Below are 17,630 nucleotides of genomic sequence, written 5' to 3' on the forward strand. Positions count from 1 at the left end.
ATAATTCTGGCTAAAAGACAATATTAGCTCAAAATATGCTAAGGGGGCTTGCTCAGGCTACCCATATACCACAAGAAATGAAGAGATTAAAATGAGCAATCTGGGTAATATAAACGTTGAAACAGCCATATAAAATGCCAACACAATACATATACATATATATACATACATACACATACATTTATCTATCTACATAGAATAGATAGGGGGGAAAGGCCTTAAAACAATTTTGTGGTTCTATGTCGACATTATATTCCATCGTGTGGAAAAGCCTGTAAGTCAGCTTGGAGTTTCCACCTCGGCAGGAAAGCAGTGGAGAATAGGCAGATGGGAAATCAAATCCAGCATCCTTGTTTAGAGCAGAGTTTCTCAGCCAGCGTTCCATAGCACCCTAGGGTTCCGCGAGAGTCTGTTGGGGTTCCCTGGGAGATCACAATTTATTTAAAAAGTTATTTCAAATTTGGGCAACTTCACATGAAAGAGATAAGTTTCATTCTTTACTTTCAGTTTAAGAACACTGAATGCACATAGACAGGCCTACCCATGAAACGAATATCATAATTTTGTAACTTCTGGCCTATATTTGAGCCTGAATGAGCAGGGGTTCCCCGAGGCCTGAAAAATAGTTCAAGGGTTCCTCCAGGATCAAAAGGTTGAGCAAGGCTGGTGTAGAGCTTGTCATCACCCCAGGGAATCCAGAGATCTCGTCATCACTGTCCTCAAAACAGGAACAGCCGCCAGCAGGACTGGGCAACAAAAAATGGGAAACAGAAACAAGGACTATCTCTCCATCAGATTTGGCAAGTTCAGTCCCTGTGCCTTGTGGAAGACACCCGGTGCATTTAGGTGCCAAGTTTCAAACGGAGCAGAATGACCTGACCTCTCAATCATCCTGACTCTTGTTACAGAATAATGGATGGAGAATGCAGGGCACTGACTGTCCTAAAGAAGGAGGGCCTTGGGTGGGATGGTGGGTTTATTTGCTTTTTTTTCACAAAAGCTTCCTTTGCAATCCAGTCTCCAAAAGCTTTGGTCATTTCTCCTCCACAGGTGCTGGCTGGCCTTTTCTTAACCAAGCTTCTCGGATCTTTAGGTATCAAACTCTGCAAACTGCTGGTTGGTTTGTTTTTCCCACCTTTCCATTCCCAGCATTATTGATGGAATAATTTCTGGCTTGCCGACAACTTTTCCCTCCACCCCATTTTCAGTCAAAGGTTCTTGCTGACATTTAATTGCAGGCCTGAACGGAGATTTATCGTTGCTAATACCTCAGTTACGATTATTTTTTAATTTTCAAACCTCAACTGCTTTATGAACTTTATTCTGAATAATTTACGTGACATTTGTCAGAGAAAGTGGGTGTTTGGGGAGGAGAGAAGAACAAAGCTTTCCCCCCCCCACCTTAAACAGCACTTCTAAGAAATAAGAAGGAAGAGAGACACTCTTAGCTTTGTCATTTAAAGCAATTCACCTACCACTGCCATTTTTATACAGCAGAAAATTCCTACCCTCTGCATTTAAGAAAAACTGGAGGCAGGTTCATTTGGGTAATGAGGTTGACTAGATAGGGCAGTGGCCATGAAGCTTTTTAAGTGAGATTGAAAAGCTTTAAAAAGACAAGTTTTCTTCCTTCAGTCGGGTGAAGAAGTCTAAGGGGACACAGGGAACCAGCAGACAGAGGCCCCTTGGAATAACCCTGGACCTCAAAAGCCTCTGTCTGAAGACCTCCAGCCAAGGAGACCTCACCACTTCATGTATCAGCTTGCTCCAGCGGTTGATAGCTTGGACAGTCAGGAAGTTCTTCCTAATGTTCAGGTTAGATGTTCCTTGTAGCTTTAAATTACTGGTTCTGGCCTTGCCGTCTGAGACAAGCAGAGAACAAGTCCTCTCCTTCTTCTCCGTGACAACCCTGCAGATACTTTAAACTGCTACCGTATCTCTGCTCAGTCTTCCATCCTGTAGACTAGATATTTACCTTTAATCATTCCTCATAGGACTTGGTTTCCAGATTACGTACTCTTTTGGTAGCCTTCTTTTGAATTTCTTCCAATTTGATAAGTCCAGACAGGCAGCTGTGATTCTGCTGCTCAGTAGATCACCAAGTTATTAGCTTTCCTAATCCTCAAAACACAAAGCAAAATGAATACTGAAGTTCCCATTTCAGTAAGGAACTCCAAGTACTCATAACTAATGTCTCCACCATTACGTAAGGGCAGGAGAACAGAAAATGGTAGGATCTGTGGAGTCCTTGGTGCTCTCTGAGCTTGGCTGTTTGCTTGCAGACACTTCATTACCCAACTAGGTAATGTCATCAGTGCAAGGGAGGGTGGGCTTTGCTCCCTGTTTATATCCAGTCGCTTGCCCTGCCCGTGTTGGTGGGGTGTGGTTTTCTCCTTGGTAGGTCCTTGATTAGGGTATTGTTTCTGCTTGATTGTTTGTTTGTCTGATGTTAATCCTTGCTTATCTGGGTGTTGGCTGCTGGAGAGGACGTGCTCTGCTCTTTGGTTTCCTTCTTAGCTTTTTTATTGTCTCTTTTGAATGGGGTGTAAATATGGTTTATTTCTACGTGTCTACTGATGGCTGATTTGTCTGAATGCCAAGCTGCCAGGAATTCCCTAGCATTTTTGGATTTAGTTTCTCTCCTGCTGGAATAGTAGGATCTGCCTGTTTCTCAGAAAGATAGACCATTCCTCAGTTTGAAAGGCACTCTCATGCCACTACTTAATCTGCTGTAGTTGTAAGGAGGATCCCTCAGCACAGCTGTAGTTCTCAACTATAGATTCCTTCAGCAATTTACAAAGCAGCTGCTGGGCTTTGCAAGCCTTCACCCACAAGACATATCCCCCTGCTTTCCAGCCATTTATTAGATAACCCAATTCCTCTTTCATGACCTTATTCCATGCAACTGTTCAGTATACATTCAGAGATAGCTGGAAAGCTCAGCAGCAACGGCCAAGAGAAAAGCAAAACAAAGCTATTACATTCCCCTCTATCATGAAGCGTTTAGCAACCATTTAATGGACTGTAATACACAGACCAGGCATACAAATCTGAAGGGAATGCAGTTTTGTGATATTGGACGCTGTGGTCAAGCCACTCAGGATTAGGGTTATCGTATTTGGCCTGCAAAACTGACGGGCAGCAATAAGAAACACAAAACTCTAATTTTTTGCTGCCATCTAGTAGCCAGCTAGCCATCTAGTAGTCGCCTGGATTTTTGCAGCCCAAGTATGTTTTTCCCAGCTACAGGGGGCAGGTGCTAGGAATTGAACTTGGGATTCGGTTTTTGCAAAACGGATTTGATTAGGTGCCATGAAGTTGGTGTTGATTCTTAGCCCCCATATAGATAGATCTTCCCCAAGATGGTCTGTCTCTAACCTGGTCCTTCAGGTCTTCCAACAGTGCATCCGCCACGGCTTTAATCAAGTCCATCCACCTCAGTGCTGGTCGTCCCTTTCATCTCTCCCCTTCCATCTTTCCCAGCATTGTAGACCTCACAAGAGAGCTGGGTCTTCGCATGATGCGGCCAAAATATGATAATCTGGGGCTGGGCATTTGTGCCTTTTTTGAGAGCTCTGATCTGGTGTGTTTAGTTTCCTAGGTATCCATGGTATTCTTAGGAGTCTTTTCCAACATCAGAGTCCAAACGTGTCAATGCTCTTTTCCTGTTTTGCTTCTTCAAAGTCCAACTTTCACTTCCATAGAGTGTCACAGGAATGCTGTGGCTAATGCTGTTCTGGTCTCGTTTAAGTACAGATACATCACAGCATCTGAATGTTTGGCAAGGCCTTCACAGCTGCTCTGCCAAGTGTTAGTCTGCCACGTACTTCTGCTGGTTCCTTTACTGTTGATAGTAAAGGTAAAGGTTTCCCTTGACATTAAGTCCAGTCATGTCCGACTCTAGGGGGTGGTGCTCATCTCTGTTTCACAGCCGAAGAGCCGGCGTTTGTCCGAAGACACTTCCTCTGTGGTCATGTGGCCGGCATGACTAAATGGAACGCCGTTACCTGCCCGCCGAAGCGGTGCCTATTAATCTACTCACATTGGCATGTTTTCGAACTGCTAGGTTGGCAGGAGCTGGGACTAGCAACGGGAGCTCACCCCGCCATGCGGATTCGAACCACCGACCTTCCGATCGGCAAGCTCAGCAGCTCAGCGCTTTAACCTAAAAAGCAGAAGCTCTCCACCACTTTGCTATCTTCCCTGTCCGTTCTAAGACTGGTGGCTGTACCTGTTACTAACTTGGTCTTCATATTTAATCACAGTCCTGTGTCTTTCACTGCGCTCCTCAACTTTCGTGACTATATTTTGCTTCCCTGTCAGCAAAACAGAAGCAGTCCCATTAAGCAATGACTTCTCCCCCGTTAAAGACTGTCTTGTCAGCCAATGATGAGCCTCATCTCAGGCTGGGTTTTCAACAATAACCACATTGCTACCTTAAGTCTGAATCAGCCCCGAATCTCAGCAAGTTGGGGGGGGGGGCGCGGAGGGAAGGAATGATTGTATCTTGTGACTTGTCTTCATAAATCCAGCAGTATGATTTGTTATGTTTCCTTGGTGAGGACAGACCTGAAGGAAAACTGGAATCCACTGTAATGCTTCAAGATATACTACTGGGTAATATTTCAGGACCTGTTTTGTAAAAGAGGAGCAGCAATGTCAGCGGGGTGGGAGGGATGGGGAGGGCGGGTAGAGACAAAAACTTGCAAGGTCAGGAAGATCGTATCTCATGTTAAGGATGGAACCTTCTGCTAAACAGATTGCAGCTGCATGTATGTGCGTGTCCCGTGGCTGATCCTGGCATTGAAAACAGGTTCTGGGGAATCAGTCCTGGCTCAAATTAAGCCCTAAGGCAGCTTTTAAAATAAAACCAAGGCAGATGATCAGACCTGGAATCTTCAGCATCCAATTGGTTCAGTACGTCTGGCAATCTTCTCTACAGGAAAGGTCACCAGGCATGCATTTTAGGGAACGTTCGAAAGGACTCAGCAGAGCCACTGCAGAAGCTGGTCACGCTCGCTTCGGTGTCTTTGTGTTGGGGCAGAGAGAAATCTGGTGGGAGGGTTTCTAATGCATAAAACTTTGGAACACAAGATTTACAGGAGTGCAAATATTGGTTTGTTGTGGACTAACCCAGATGATACTGCATGGTTTTGATCTTAGGAGAGCGGAACAAGATAGCCCTTGCTCCCCAGGGACAGGATCAGCTTCCAGGAAGTGAAGGACCTGGCTGGCAGAGATCCAGGGTGCCTCCTCATCTGCTGACAATACCGCCTATTCTGCAGCAGAGATTTTTTTTTGAGCAATCAGGCACAAGAGAATAGTGGGTAATTGTCCCTCCCAGAGCCCGCACGAGAATCCTGCATTTGCCAAGGCAATCTGCAACGCGTTTGGGCTTAATCCTTCAATGGAGAGCTGTCTCAAAGGCATCTCATGGAGGAATGAGTTTCCATGTGGTTTCTCTTTGTTTTTGAACTTCCATTTTACAGGATTTTTGGGGGGGTGGGTGGGTCTACGCAGGGGGTTGGGTGAAGGGGGGATGGTTCCTGTGCAAGCCATCTTCTTACTTGACATGCAATATCTAATTAGCATTAAGTTGGGTCGCTGTTCTTTCAGCATTTGTTTTTCTCATAGGACATTCCGCCTATGCATAATGCTCCAAGATACTCATCTCCCCCTCCACCCCTTTTCCTTCAAACCATTATAAATTTTGAAGGACTTTTTCCCCCTTCTGTTTTTGTTCTGTTTTTTAGCATTATTGGAGTGCTTTCTAAAGCTGAGGCTTTCAAACGTATGAAAAAACAAGGCTAGCAAAAGATGTAAGCCAAAGAAAGATACATTCCTTTGTTGTCAAAGTGTCAATGCATAGGCTTTGTTCTGTCGACTAGAAATAAAATGGCATTTCAAGAGAAGGAGGACCTTTGGTCAGGCCTTTTCAATATGAACCACAACCCGATGTAGGAACATTAATATTGTGGTCCTGGAAGTGAGGGGTTTTTCTTTGCCTGCCGACTATTAATCCTGACTCTACATGTTTCACTGGAGCAGAGATTTTTGACCGTGACAAGAGGCAGTCTACACAAGAGTATACAGTGCCTCTACTTTATTTCTCATTAGGGAAGATTTGGCGCATTGAGGTGTACCATGGTGGAAAGAAATATGACTTGGTGATGGACCCAAGAAGAAGAGGATGAAAGGCAGATTTAGGCAACCTGTTGCCTCTTATCACGCCCACTGTCACAGTTTCTTGCTCCTGATAATATTGGCTGGAGCAGATGAAAACTGAAGTCCATGGTATCAGTCTGGGGCCAAGTTTCTGTATATTTAAGGAATTTAGTGGTAAGCTTAAAATTTTGGAGTCAGCTTGCTGAGCTCAAAAGGATGAGTAAACATGAACGGGATGGTGCATTTAGGTGGGAGTAAAACGCAACAAGCATGATGGGATAGACTTATTAGATCTGTATCCCATGTATCTACCAGGAGATCAAGGCAGTATAAAATGAGGGCCTCCCCTCATTTTATCCGTCCCACAACATGGTAAGCAAGTCAGGCTTAAGAGATACAGCACTTCATGCTAACCTGTAATGTTTCTTGATGGCTTTTGGCTTTGCATATGGTGTGAACCCAACCACTGTGGTTTATTCAAGCATAATGTATGAGTCAAGCACACAACTACCTCAAGGTTAGTGACCCCTCTGAACTCCTTGGTTGAGGGTAGACCTGAACTAGAACCTCCCTGCTCCCAGTCCAATAACTTAATCAGCATTACTTGGCTTGGGACCAGGTTACCTAAGGGACCATCTTCTCCCAGTTGTTTCTACCTGTCCAATTCAGTCTGTCAGGTTTGGCATGGTACGTCAGCCAAGGAATGTCAGTTGGCGGGGACTAGAAGGCGTGCCTTCTCTGCTGTAGCGCCTGCCCTCTGGAATATTCTCTCTTCAGAGATCAGGATGTCCCAGACCCTGTTGGCCTTCTGTAAGGCCGTGAAGACCTGGTTATGTGCTCAGGCCTGGGGCCCCAAGTGTGTTAAGGGCCCCGTTGCTTGGGTATACTAACATCTATGCATTGTTTACTTGGTGACTATATATATAGAGAGAGCGCCAGTTTGGTCTAGTGGTTAAGGTGCTGGGCTAGAAACCAGGAGACTGTGAGTTGTAGTCCCGCCTTAAGCATGAAAGCCGGGTGGGTGACCTTGGGCCAGTCAACTTCTCTCAGCCCAACTCACCTCACAGGGTTGTTGTTGTGGGGAAAATAGGAGGAGGAAGGAGTATTTGGTATGTTCCCCACCTTGAGTTATTTGTAAAAATAATAAAGGCGGGATAAAAACAAACAAACAAACAAATATTTTGTCCTGTTTCAATTGTTTTAGATTATTTTAACTGTTCTATGGTTTTTATGACTGTAAGCTGCCCAGAGTCACTTGTTGAGATGGATGGCTAGATATAACAAACAAACAAATTTTATTTTATTTATCAAATTTATCACCGCAAGGAGGGACTCTGGGCGGTTCACAATAAACTGCTATTCTACGGTGCTGATCCTTAGTAAAAGAAGACAAGGCTCCTAAAATTTCTAAGACAGACACCTAATGTTCCTGAACAAAATCCTTTTGAGGTTTCAGCTCCAGCAGGAAAGGGGGCTGGATCAAAGACCTGGCCTACATCATCCTTGCTTCATCCTTCACTGAAGCAAAAGAGCTCCTTTTTCAAAATCATTCCTCAAGCCGCTGATTCTTCGGTCAAAGCAAGAACCAGCTCCCATTTTGCTAAAGGCTGCGGCCTAAGGAAATTCAACGCTCTGCAGAGACTTTGTGAAAGCCTGTTTCTTATTTAAGGGGCTGCAAGCAATTACTGGGTGGGTCACGTTTATTGAATAAAACCATTTAAGCATTATGTTTACAAAGTCAAAGAAACATTAAAATCCAGTGAAAAACAATTATTTTTACAGGATACATCTGCAAGCGATATGGAGTGGGCTTTTTATTATTTTTTTACCCCCTCCTCGGATTGCCTCCCCCGCCCCTTCCTTGGTAAATTTATCCGTAAGAGACTTTGTTAGTGATGTGGAAAATGTCCACATCACAGCGATGAATTATTTTGGAAATGCTAAAATATCTTATTTGCAAATATCACAGCCCTCCAAAAGCCAAAATTGCTGTGGTTTCCTGACTAGTCAATCCTCTTGGCCTTGGCAGGAGGCTTCAGACTAATCAGGAAGAACTAGACAAATAGTTATTTTATTACTAAGTCTGTCAAATAAATCAGGATGTGACCAGCAACCTTTTCTAAGACCCCTTCTGCTTGGCTGGCTAGTTTGCCGTAGAGGCGGCGGCGAAAAAGCTGCCCAAAAACAGTTACACACAGATCTCTGCGTGTGACTTTGCATAGCATGACGTTGTCATCCTGGCGGTTCCAAATCAAACTTCTTCCACCCTAGAACGACATTATCTTGGCTTCCTTCAGGATTTGGGCAGGGCAGCAAGGCTCAGGCAGGCCTGTGGAAGTTTTATAACCCACTAAATTCAATCAAACTTTGTTATTTTTAAACTGGAACTTTTGGATAAGTTAGTGGTGAAAAGTAATACAAACCGAGTGTTTTTTAAACGACATTGCCAATTTAATTAGACTCCAGAGTTGACCTGCCTTGACATTAGATGCTTGTTACTATGGTTCCCTGACAATTTTTTTCCCCCTTCAAAAAGACAAAACAAAAGCTTAGCTTCAGTGCCAAAAAACTCTAAAGCTGACCCAATGCAGGCATTTTGCGTCTCAGCAAAAACATGCCGGGCTTGCAATACATTCCAGGGAAAATAAAGCACATGCATGTAAGGAGCTTTAGCTCAAATAAAGACAGAGATACCAAATCTCTTTTGGAGAAAAGGTGATCTTGGGTTCTGATTTAGAGATCCCACTGCGAAGTCTACCGCCCTTGCCAAAGACCATAGGTACTTTTGCACATCATGTTAATCCATGCTTGGTAGACCCACTCACTATGCCTTGGTAATTACGTGTGAATTGAGCCAACATGGCTTGCTGGTGAACTACAGTTTCTTCTGCTATCCAAACCAGGAGCTGTATGTAGCCTCTAGAATCTGTAAACCTCATGCTATCACAAGAGGCCTGGCTTGCATCATGGTGATTAGCAGCCCAGCATGCAGAGAATAAAACCTGGTGTGCGATGAAACAAATGGCTGCTGTTCGCACAAAAGCAATGAAAAAGTCAGCTCCTCGAATCTGCCTCTCTGCTTGCCATTAATCTGTCTCTGATCCTTATAATATATCTCCATAGAGCACAAATTACATCACTTCTGTATTCTGTACGTAGTCCAACAAAGTGTTGATGATAAACAAATAAAAGAGTATCTATGTGGACAGCACTCCTAAATTATGGCTGTGTACAAGATGTTCTGCCGTGGATGTGGAATTTTCAGAGGTGATTCCATCTATGGAAAATTCTAGTCATTGGAACCAGGCAAAACATATGTTCTCCAGGTAGGCTTGGGAAAGACTGGGAATACAAAAGAGTTTCTATCCTTCTCCAAACTAATGACCTCCAGATGTGCTGGGATGGGGACTTGGAGAATTTCCAGACAGCATGGCCACTAAAATTCTGCAACTGCCCTTTGAACATCGTTGGCAATAGATGGAGGAACAGGGGCAGAGACACAATGGACTGATGGGCCAATAGGGCTGATTTCCTAAAAGAGAGTGTCCTACATTCCTTGTGTTAATTTTGGCTTTCCTGTACTGATAAATAAAAATGAGATTTGGACAAATCTTTGCCAAAAGACCCTGAAGAGAGCAGACATTTCAAGCATATTTTAAAAATGGTTTTGCATTAAGACAGAGCTCTCTACCTTCAACCTGGATGGAAGGGGGGTCCTGAACGAATTCAAATATTACCCAACTCCAGCTAAAGCCGCCAAGATGCAAGAACCTTGAAGACGGTGCCTCCTTTTTAGCAGGAGCTGGCTGAAGCAGTAAGGAGAAATAGTCCACTATTGATGATTCATAAAGCAGGCTTCACACAGTTGAGTGATTGCACGGAAGAGCAATAAATGTACTTATGACATTGGGTGGGAAGTAATGCCTGAATTCCTTTCAGGTCCATGGCTGATCAAAGAAACACAAGTGTTGCTGACAGAGAGAGCCCACGTGCCCTGTCTGTTGCAGAATTACAGCCTCAATAAAATCTCATTGACTTTTGCTACTTGCTCTATGACTTGCATTACACTTTGCTAATTATACAGCTGTTACTCTGGGCTATAAAGAAAAGGAGGATCGATGCCAACCATGGCTTGAAAAAAAAAAAGAGTGGCCAATAAATGAAGCTGCTGGGGAACTTTTTCAGTTGCATTTTTTATGTTTATGAACTACTTAACATGACGGGAAAGCGGAATGGAGATAAAAACGGAAGGCCCATATTCCTGTCATGATGAGAAGCAAGCCCAATGGTCGTCTCTTTTGCTTCCCCAATAAACTGTCATAATACTAAATCATAAGAAGTGGATTTGTGCATCATAGAGCTACAATTCAGTTCATGCATCATAATTGAGGAAACCTGGTAATAGTCCTAAAGGGTGAGTCATATGAGAGAACAGAGAAACTGCCTTAGATTTAATCCAGTATTTAGTCCACCTAATCGTGTCCTGTCAATGGTGTCCAAGTGATGCTCCAGTCCTAGCCGTGGGCTGGAATTTTTCCAACCCTACCCTCTGTAGGGTTGGAAACAACATGCTGGTGGCATTCCAGAAGAGTCAATCAGTGCTAACGAGGGAGGAAGTTGTCTATACTAGGATAGTCAGCCTAATGTTCTCCAGATGTTTGCTCTACAACTCACCAAATCTTTTGCTGCCTGCCAAGCTGATTTGTATTCAATGGAGTTGAATTCGAAAGCATTTGGAGGGCACCAAGGGGTTTATTCCTGTCTACGCTGACTGGCTGGGCTTCCAAAAGGAATCTTCCCAAAACTTTCCAGGAAATGCACTTCACCTGGGACATTGTTGACACACATTCCAACCCAACAACATAATCCATTTCGGGAAGGCACTGAAGACCACAAAAACGGGGTTGGAGCTGCATGCAAATTCTCTGTGCCTTAGGAGAACAAAGGCCATGTCAATTTTGTCCCTGAATCTTCAGACCTTCCCTAGTAGCAATAAAACAAGACCTACAGATTGACAGGTTGTGTCCTTGGACCCGGTTTTCAAAGGTGTTTTCCGCTTTCTGAGAGAGTGAAGAAGCACTTGCACGTAAGTCTTTAAAATTCCCTTTCTTAAGACTTAATATTTCACACTGACAGTGGGGAAAGGAATTAGAAGTGCCAGCAGCTATCCAGATAGATGTTTAAAACCCCCTTCCCTCTCCTTCCTCTAACTCTCCTCTCCTGCCACATCCCTCAGCTTCAGAGAATATTTTCCCCTCAAATTGGTTTTAAATTAAAGGAGGTGATGAAGGCAATGTGCAGGCTCAGCATTTTCCCAGGTGCACTTAATCTAATTTCATTAAGGAGATCAGAACTGGTGATTGCTACAGCCGAAACATTAAGTCGGTCCATTTTTTTTGGTATAAAAAACCATTAGCTCTGTCAAAGGATCGGCGGGTGGGCTGTTTATTATTGGAGATGAAAGCCTGTTTTGCTTCCCCAATAAACTGTCAGGAGCAGTAAGCCACAAATTGAGTCAACTGCTGCCAAAGATTTAGGCACAAGGATTCCGACTCGATTTGACAGAGGGGTATTCAAGGAAGTCGAAGAAGGCTGACTTCAAAAGCATGGACACACGGGGGAGCAAGCAGGGTGAGGGAGGTCGGTGTGACAATGTGAGGGACATCATCAGAGCTTCTACTGGACATCTATGCTTGAAGAGAGCATGAGAGAGACCCCCTTGTGCCAAAAGCAACTTTGGGGAGACTGAGGTCCAGTTCCATAGACCAGCCAGGGCAAAAATATATTCCTGGTTCTCTCTTGAACCACCAGGTTTCTTGATTCTTGTGTCCACAGTTCAGATAACATTCTAGCCTTTTGCCCTCACGTTCAGCTAAACGTTTTCTTTGGCTAAGCTTCGGCCATCTTGGGACCGCAAGTAGCTATGCTACAGCCTTCCAGATTGCGAAGGCGCTGATTCAAGGCAGCCGAGTGAAAACCGGTGGCTGGAACAGCCAGATCACAGAGTGGTAAGGATTAACGCTGCATTGGCTCGTCTGCATTAGAACACCAAATTGAACTGCAACGTCAATACACATCAAACATTTAATCAGCTCAGAAGGGCAGCATCCTCTGCAACCTTCTCCCTCCTCCCCATCTTATTTGGTAAATGAAGAAACGGCTGATATCTAACCCTTGATTTGAAGAGCTCACTGGCGCTCAGGATCCATGCAATTAAACTGACAAGCCATAATTTCACACCAAACAGTTGGGAACCCAGAAAGAAAGGATACGAATGTTGAGTTCCTTTGAAAGAAGGGAACAGGTCCTTTCTATCTCCCTGCCACATCCCCCATGTTCATAGTTAATGCTGTTCCACACATGGGTATTAGCAAAATTCTTAGTCACATTTTTGAAATCATAACGAGAAGGAATCCATCATCCCCTTGTTTTATGCAATCTGACTTTTGCCTCTTATTTTTATTCTTTTTAATTTTTGCAGAGGATGCCATCTAGCCGAGCAGATTAACAAGCTGGTTACCACTTTTCATTGGAATGCTACAGCAGGTAAGAGGAACTGTTGATGTTTTATATTACACCCTTATGTTAATGTTCACTAAAGTATGCCGTAAGCACTCTCATTACAAGTGTGTAAACCAATTCTCTGTGGTGTTATTCCTGTGCTAAATGCTATAACTACATAAATCTTGAATTAATGGAGACTTTATAGTTCCTAAAAAATGAAGGGTAATTGCTATCTGTTAATGCTGCTGGAGCTAGTAAAGGAAGTATATCCGGATATATATGTATGTATGTATGTATGTATATTTCAGGGAGAGAAATTTATGGGCTGACAGAACAATGCCACTCTCAGTGGTACACGTGATTGGAGAAGAGAGTTAAACAGCCCTCCAGGTCCCACAATCTTCATGCAATGGGTCAATGGGTCGACGGTGACTTGGGGAAACGTAACCCCATTTCCCAAATATCTGAAGGGAAGAAGACTGAAGAGGCTGTCAGAATAAATTTGGGGTGTGTGTGTGTAGAGGTGCTGTACTTTTTTCCTTCTAGAAATGGAGAAGAAAGGATACATTAAATTTTGTTGCAGATCTAATGAACATTAGGTTTCAAGGGGTTATTAAGAATTTCTCAAAGAAAATTCAACATTCGTTTCCCTTTTCTCTCAAAGCACAAAAATGGGGAATTAGAATTCCATAGTGTACTGCTGCTGGATCCTGATGTTGAGCTGGAATACAATCCTAATACTATCATTATCAAACAGTTGCCTGAAGTTTGGTGGGCTTCTAAGGCTGTGAGATCATCCACCTGAAAATCTGTTGGATTATGGAAAAACGGGGGGCCTTGCAAAGCAAAGCAAAGTTTGGCTTGGTTGCCTGCTACTTGAGACATCAACACTTCCAAGCTTGCATTGGCCTTCTTTGAAAATATCAACTCTAGTCTCCAAATACGCTTACTGAAAGTCCCCAGGCCCTTAATATGTACCGTTCACAGTTGGGAGCAGGCCCAGCTGACATGACACAGTATATTATTTATTTATCGTATGGCAGCACATCATACATATTACAAATATATTAAAAAAAATGGGAATATAAAACGGTATATAGGAAATATACATCGGTCATAGGGCAATTATACCTAAAAACGAACAGTAAGATTACAGATATAGTCTTTTGCAGCATCAGTTGCCATCAGGAAATCAGCAAAGTTCCCACCGTAGGCTCTAGTCTTACATTCTTGTATTATGTGTTTAACAGTTTGCCTGTCAGCCCCGCAGTCACAGTTTGGAGACGGTATCCTACCTCATTTATGTAGGGAATCTGCAGGATTCCGCAGAACATTAGACACAGTAAGACAATAAATTTATAAATAAACAAACATCCAGGATGCCGTGGTCTTTGCTGCTGCAAAGAAATACATACGTTCCTGTTGAGAAGTAGAGTGCTACTCAATAAAATGGATGCCCTGGATTTATGTCTGTAGAGGTCAAGAAAGAATGGCGGAAAAGATGCTGAAGCAATTCTCCAGCTTTTCTTTTATTGTGCTGAGACCATAAGCAGAACCTCTTGCAAATCTCATCTGTACAGTGATTCAATTCCTTTTTCCTAAGGAAGGCAGTTAAGCTACCAGCCAAACTGAACACAACTTCCTCCGAAGGTAACATCAAATCCCACATCCTGAAAGCTAATCAATGTTGCTCCGGTTTCTATTCCCCACCCCCCTAGAAAGGTGTACTCAAAACTAATCTAACAAATGTCACTCTCAGATATAATGCTGGCTACCAGTGTAATTTAAATAACCGTGGATAGCTTAGCTCTGTACTAAAGGGCCACGCCACTTACAACTTCATCTGAGTGTTGACTAGTAGATCTTTCAGGTGGCTTTCCAAATGATACTTTCTTGGATTGGGGAAGTGCAAGGAGAAATGGTGATGCTTCCCCCCCATCAAAAAGAAGAGGAAGGAATTGAGTCCCACCTTGTACCCTTCTTAGGTTACAAGGTGGACCACCAGTGAGGACATGGATCTCAACAAGGCAGACCAAAGCAATCCTACTCAACACAGAAAAGCCAGATTCAGCAACTTGGGTGGCTTGCCGACTTCTGTGTTCTTGGATATCACAGCCATGCAGTCATCCAATGCTTTTCCTTTAGATGACAGATTAAGGTCACCTCATTTTCCAAAGCTTTTAATGGATGATTGGTGCTAGTTGGTGCTTTTATCACTCTGTTTATTCAAACTTCCTCTCCTGCTGATCTTCCTGTATATATTTCTTCTTGTTGTGCTTTTACTGAGTTACAAGACACTGTCTATTTGTTTTAGGCATTTCTTAGCCTAACCTTCAATCAATGGCTCTCAGAGCAGTTTTGCCATAGAATCTTGCCGCAAGTAAAAACCAACCCAAAGACAATATGCAAAGTAAATAAAGGAGTGACACAACACGTTAAACACATTAAAAGCAGCAGATCAAAAACCCACAGCTCAATTTAAAAAAAATGATAATTAAAAGGTCTTAAAGACAGCAGAGCAGGCATCAATGAACTTGTTTGCAAGAAAGGTCCACCAATGGAAGGGGACCACCAATGAGGACTCCTTTCCTGTTAGGTCCAGCTCATGGTTGTGGGGACATGGAGAAGAGCATGTGCCACTGTCAATCCAGAACCCTAATTTGAGGCTCCCATTGGTGAACATCTTAGATCTTCATCAAGACTTTTAAGAGCAGGCAAGGGGCAGATGAAAGACAAGGGATATTATCCTGGTTTATAACAGAAACTGTGTTCAGGCTCAGTTACTCTGGGGATGTTCTCCACAGTGATACTTTTATGTATCAAAGGTTTCAGAAAAGACCAAGATGAATCGCTTCGGTCAGCCAAATGGGGGCAAAAATCAACATTTGGAAATGTTCAAAGTATCTGTATCCTCTAGCTTGTTCATTTTTATTTCCTTAGCACTTAACTAAACCTTTGCAAGAGTGGACAACTTGCACCTGGAGGCTTCTGTAAGGATTTGTGCTATCCTGCTTCCTAAATGACCTCAGCATCACTTAAGGCAGCCAGATGGGGTTTATAGAAAGTGGGAATGCCTTAAGTTGCATTGACCCCCAAGGGGCTTACATGCTTTAAGCTATGAGTTTAAATACTTTTAAAAAATTGAAATCAGGGCAAATTTCTCTGGAATGCACTCAGCCTGCTGAAGAACAGAAGATGGAATTCAAAGGAACCCTGGAATTTTGCAACGTTATAGATCCCAAGCTGGCTATTCACATTTTGACCGGAAGCGAACAGCACAGCATTTTAAAATGAATATTTATCTACATTAAATATTTGCAAGACTGCCATGAAGACAAAAGATGTATTGCACCACGTGCTCCTCATTTTTTAAGTGCAGAAGCAAATACAAGCACACTACAGCATCTTGCTATAAAGTTGGTTGCCCCAAACTGCATCCTGCTTGGGATCAGTTATATGTGCCAAGTACAGCCAACCTTATTTATTTTCTCTAATAGTAAGAGCCAAGAGAGGTGCAGATTCAGTCCTGGGGTCAGACTAGTAGTGGCTACAAAATTTATTTTTGCACACTGCTAAGCTAGGGTTCTAATGCTCAAGCACAGAGCTGTCCCACTGGAGTTTAGTGTGAGCACTTCAGAGTAAAGAGGTATTAACTGACTTCAGCCCTTCTGTAGGTGAAGGGTACCTCCATTCATGGAGATTGCTGGGTTAAAACACACATTCATAGATACATCTTGGCCTTCCTGCACTATAAAACATCTGACTCTACTCTCCCAGTGACTAATGTAGACCTCAAACCCAAAAAGTCAGAAAAATCATTGCTACATGATGGATACATTATGCGTGGAGCCAAAATTTAACCTGACAGTTACAGCATCATTGGCAAAAGCAGGTTACTGGCTCTCCATCTTCTTACTCCATTACAAAACTGACATGTTTAAAGTCATTATAAATAAAATGTGGCTTTGCAAGTAGTTATGGTAGAAGTCTTTCTCCAAAATAAGATGACAGGGGCACTGGCATGAACCTGAGCATTTCTGATCCAAGCACATTCATCAAGAAATTGATTCTTGTTAGCAACCACAAGCCTTTATATGTGCATAGGTGTGTGCAGGCATGCCCAGTGAAGCTCAAAACAACAGCCCACTTAGGTAGCTTTAAAAAGCTCAGGGTGTTCAGCAATTAACATTTCTAAAACTTGACAGGAGAACAGACAAAAAGTATTATTGTTTGGTTTCCTTTTACTTTCTAGGGGATAACAGAGGATGTTAACATTATTGCTGTAAGTGAAGGGACATGGCCTTACCTTATCGTCAATATCACTCTCGCTGTCACACTGTAGATTAAAAAAGAGAGAGAGAAAGAAAAAGATTCAATTATATTGGTAGAAAAATTACATGCATCAATGTGTAATTCACCACCAGTTCCTGTTGGCACTGGAAGTCTCGTCAGATACAAAGCAGGAACAGAAGGGCTTACGCTGAGACATTTATATGCAAGCAATTCATGCGTTTGGATCTGGAGCACAGCTTGTGCATGGAAGAACAAGAAACAAGATTTGCAGGGCTACTGTAAAAAAGAAAAAACAAAACAAAACCTGCCACACTTAATGATTAAAACTCTTTGACGGCCACGGCAAGCAGGCTGCACAGAGCTAGGGGGACAATTTTGGGCAGCCAAGCACATTTAGAATTTGGAAAGCATCTTGTGGGGGAAATCACCAAATGGGGATGATTGCTACAAGACAGCTTCCATGACAGATTGGCCAACCACAAAAGATTCCTCTTTGCTCTATGCCTTACCACCTTAGCTTATCTTTTGCCTTATTTCTGGGCAGTTGGGCCAAATAAAATTTTGGGATACAGCCAGCTGTCAGATTTATTTTCTAGAAATGTCAGCTACGTCCATCAGCATTGTGGTATCTACAGAAGGAGGTGGAGTCTGAATGCATGTCAAGTCCT

At 43.0% G+C, this 17,630-nt stretch overlaps 1 protein-coding gene across 9 annotated transcripts in view; it reads right to left on the reverse strand.

Annotated features, from left to right (window-relative positions):
- Positions 1 to 17,630, reverse strand: part of FBRSL1 (fibrosin like 1) — a 529,962-nt gene that overhangs the window by 182,884 nt on the left and 329,448 nt on the right. For all 9 annotated transcript variants that reach the window (XM_063315893.1, XM_063315886.1, XM_063315889.1 and 6 more), the window contains one exon: positions 16,976 to 17,005. In XM_063315893.1, the coding sequence (XP_063171963.1) occupies positions 16,976 to 17,005 (30 nt within the window). The remainder of the gene's footprint in view (positions 1 to 16,975; positions 17,006 to 17,630) is intronic.

This window comes from Candoia aspera, chromosome 15, assembly GCF_035149785.1.
Source record: "Candoia aspera isolate rCanAsp1 chromosome 15, rCanAsp1.hap2, whole genome shotgun sequence".
Lineage (NCBI taxonomy): Eukaryota > Metazoa > Chordata > Lepidosauria > Squamata > Boidae > Candoia > Candoia aspera.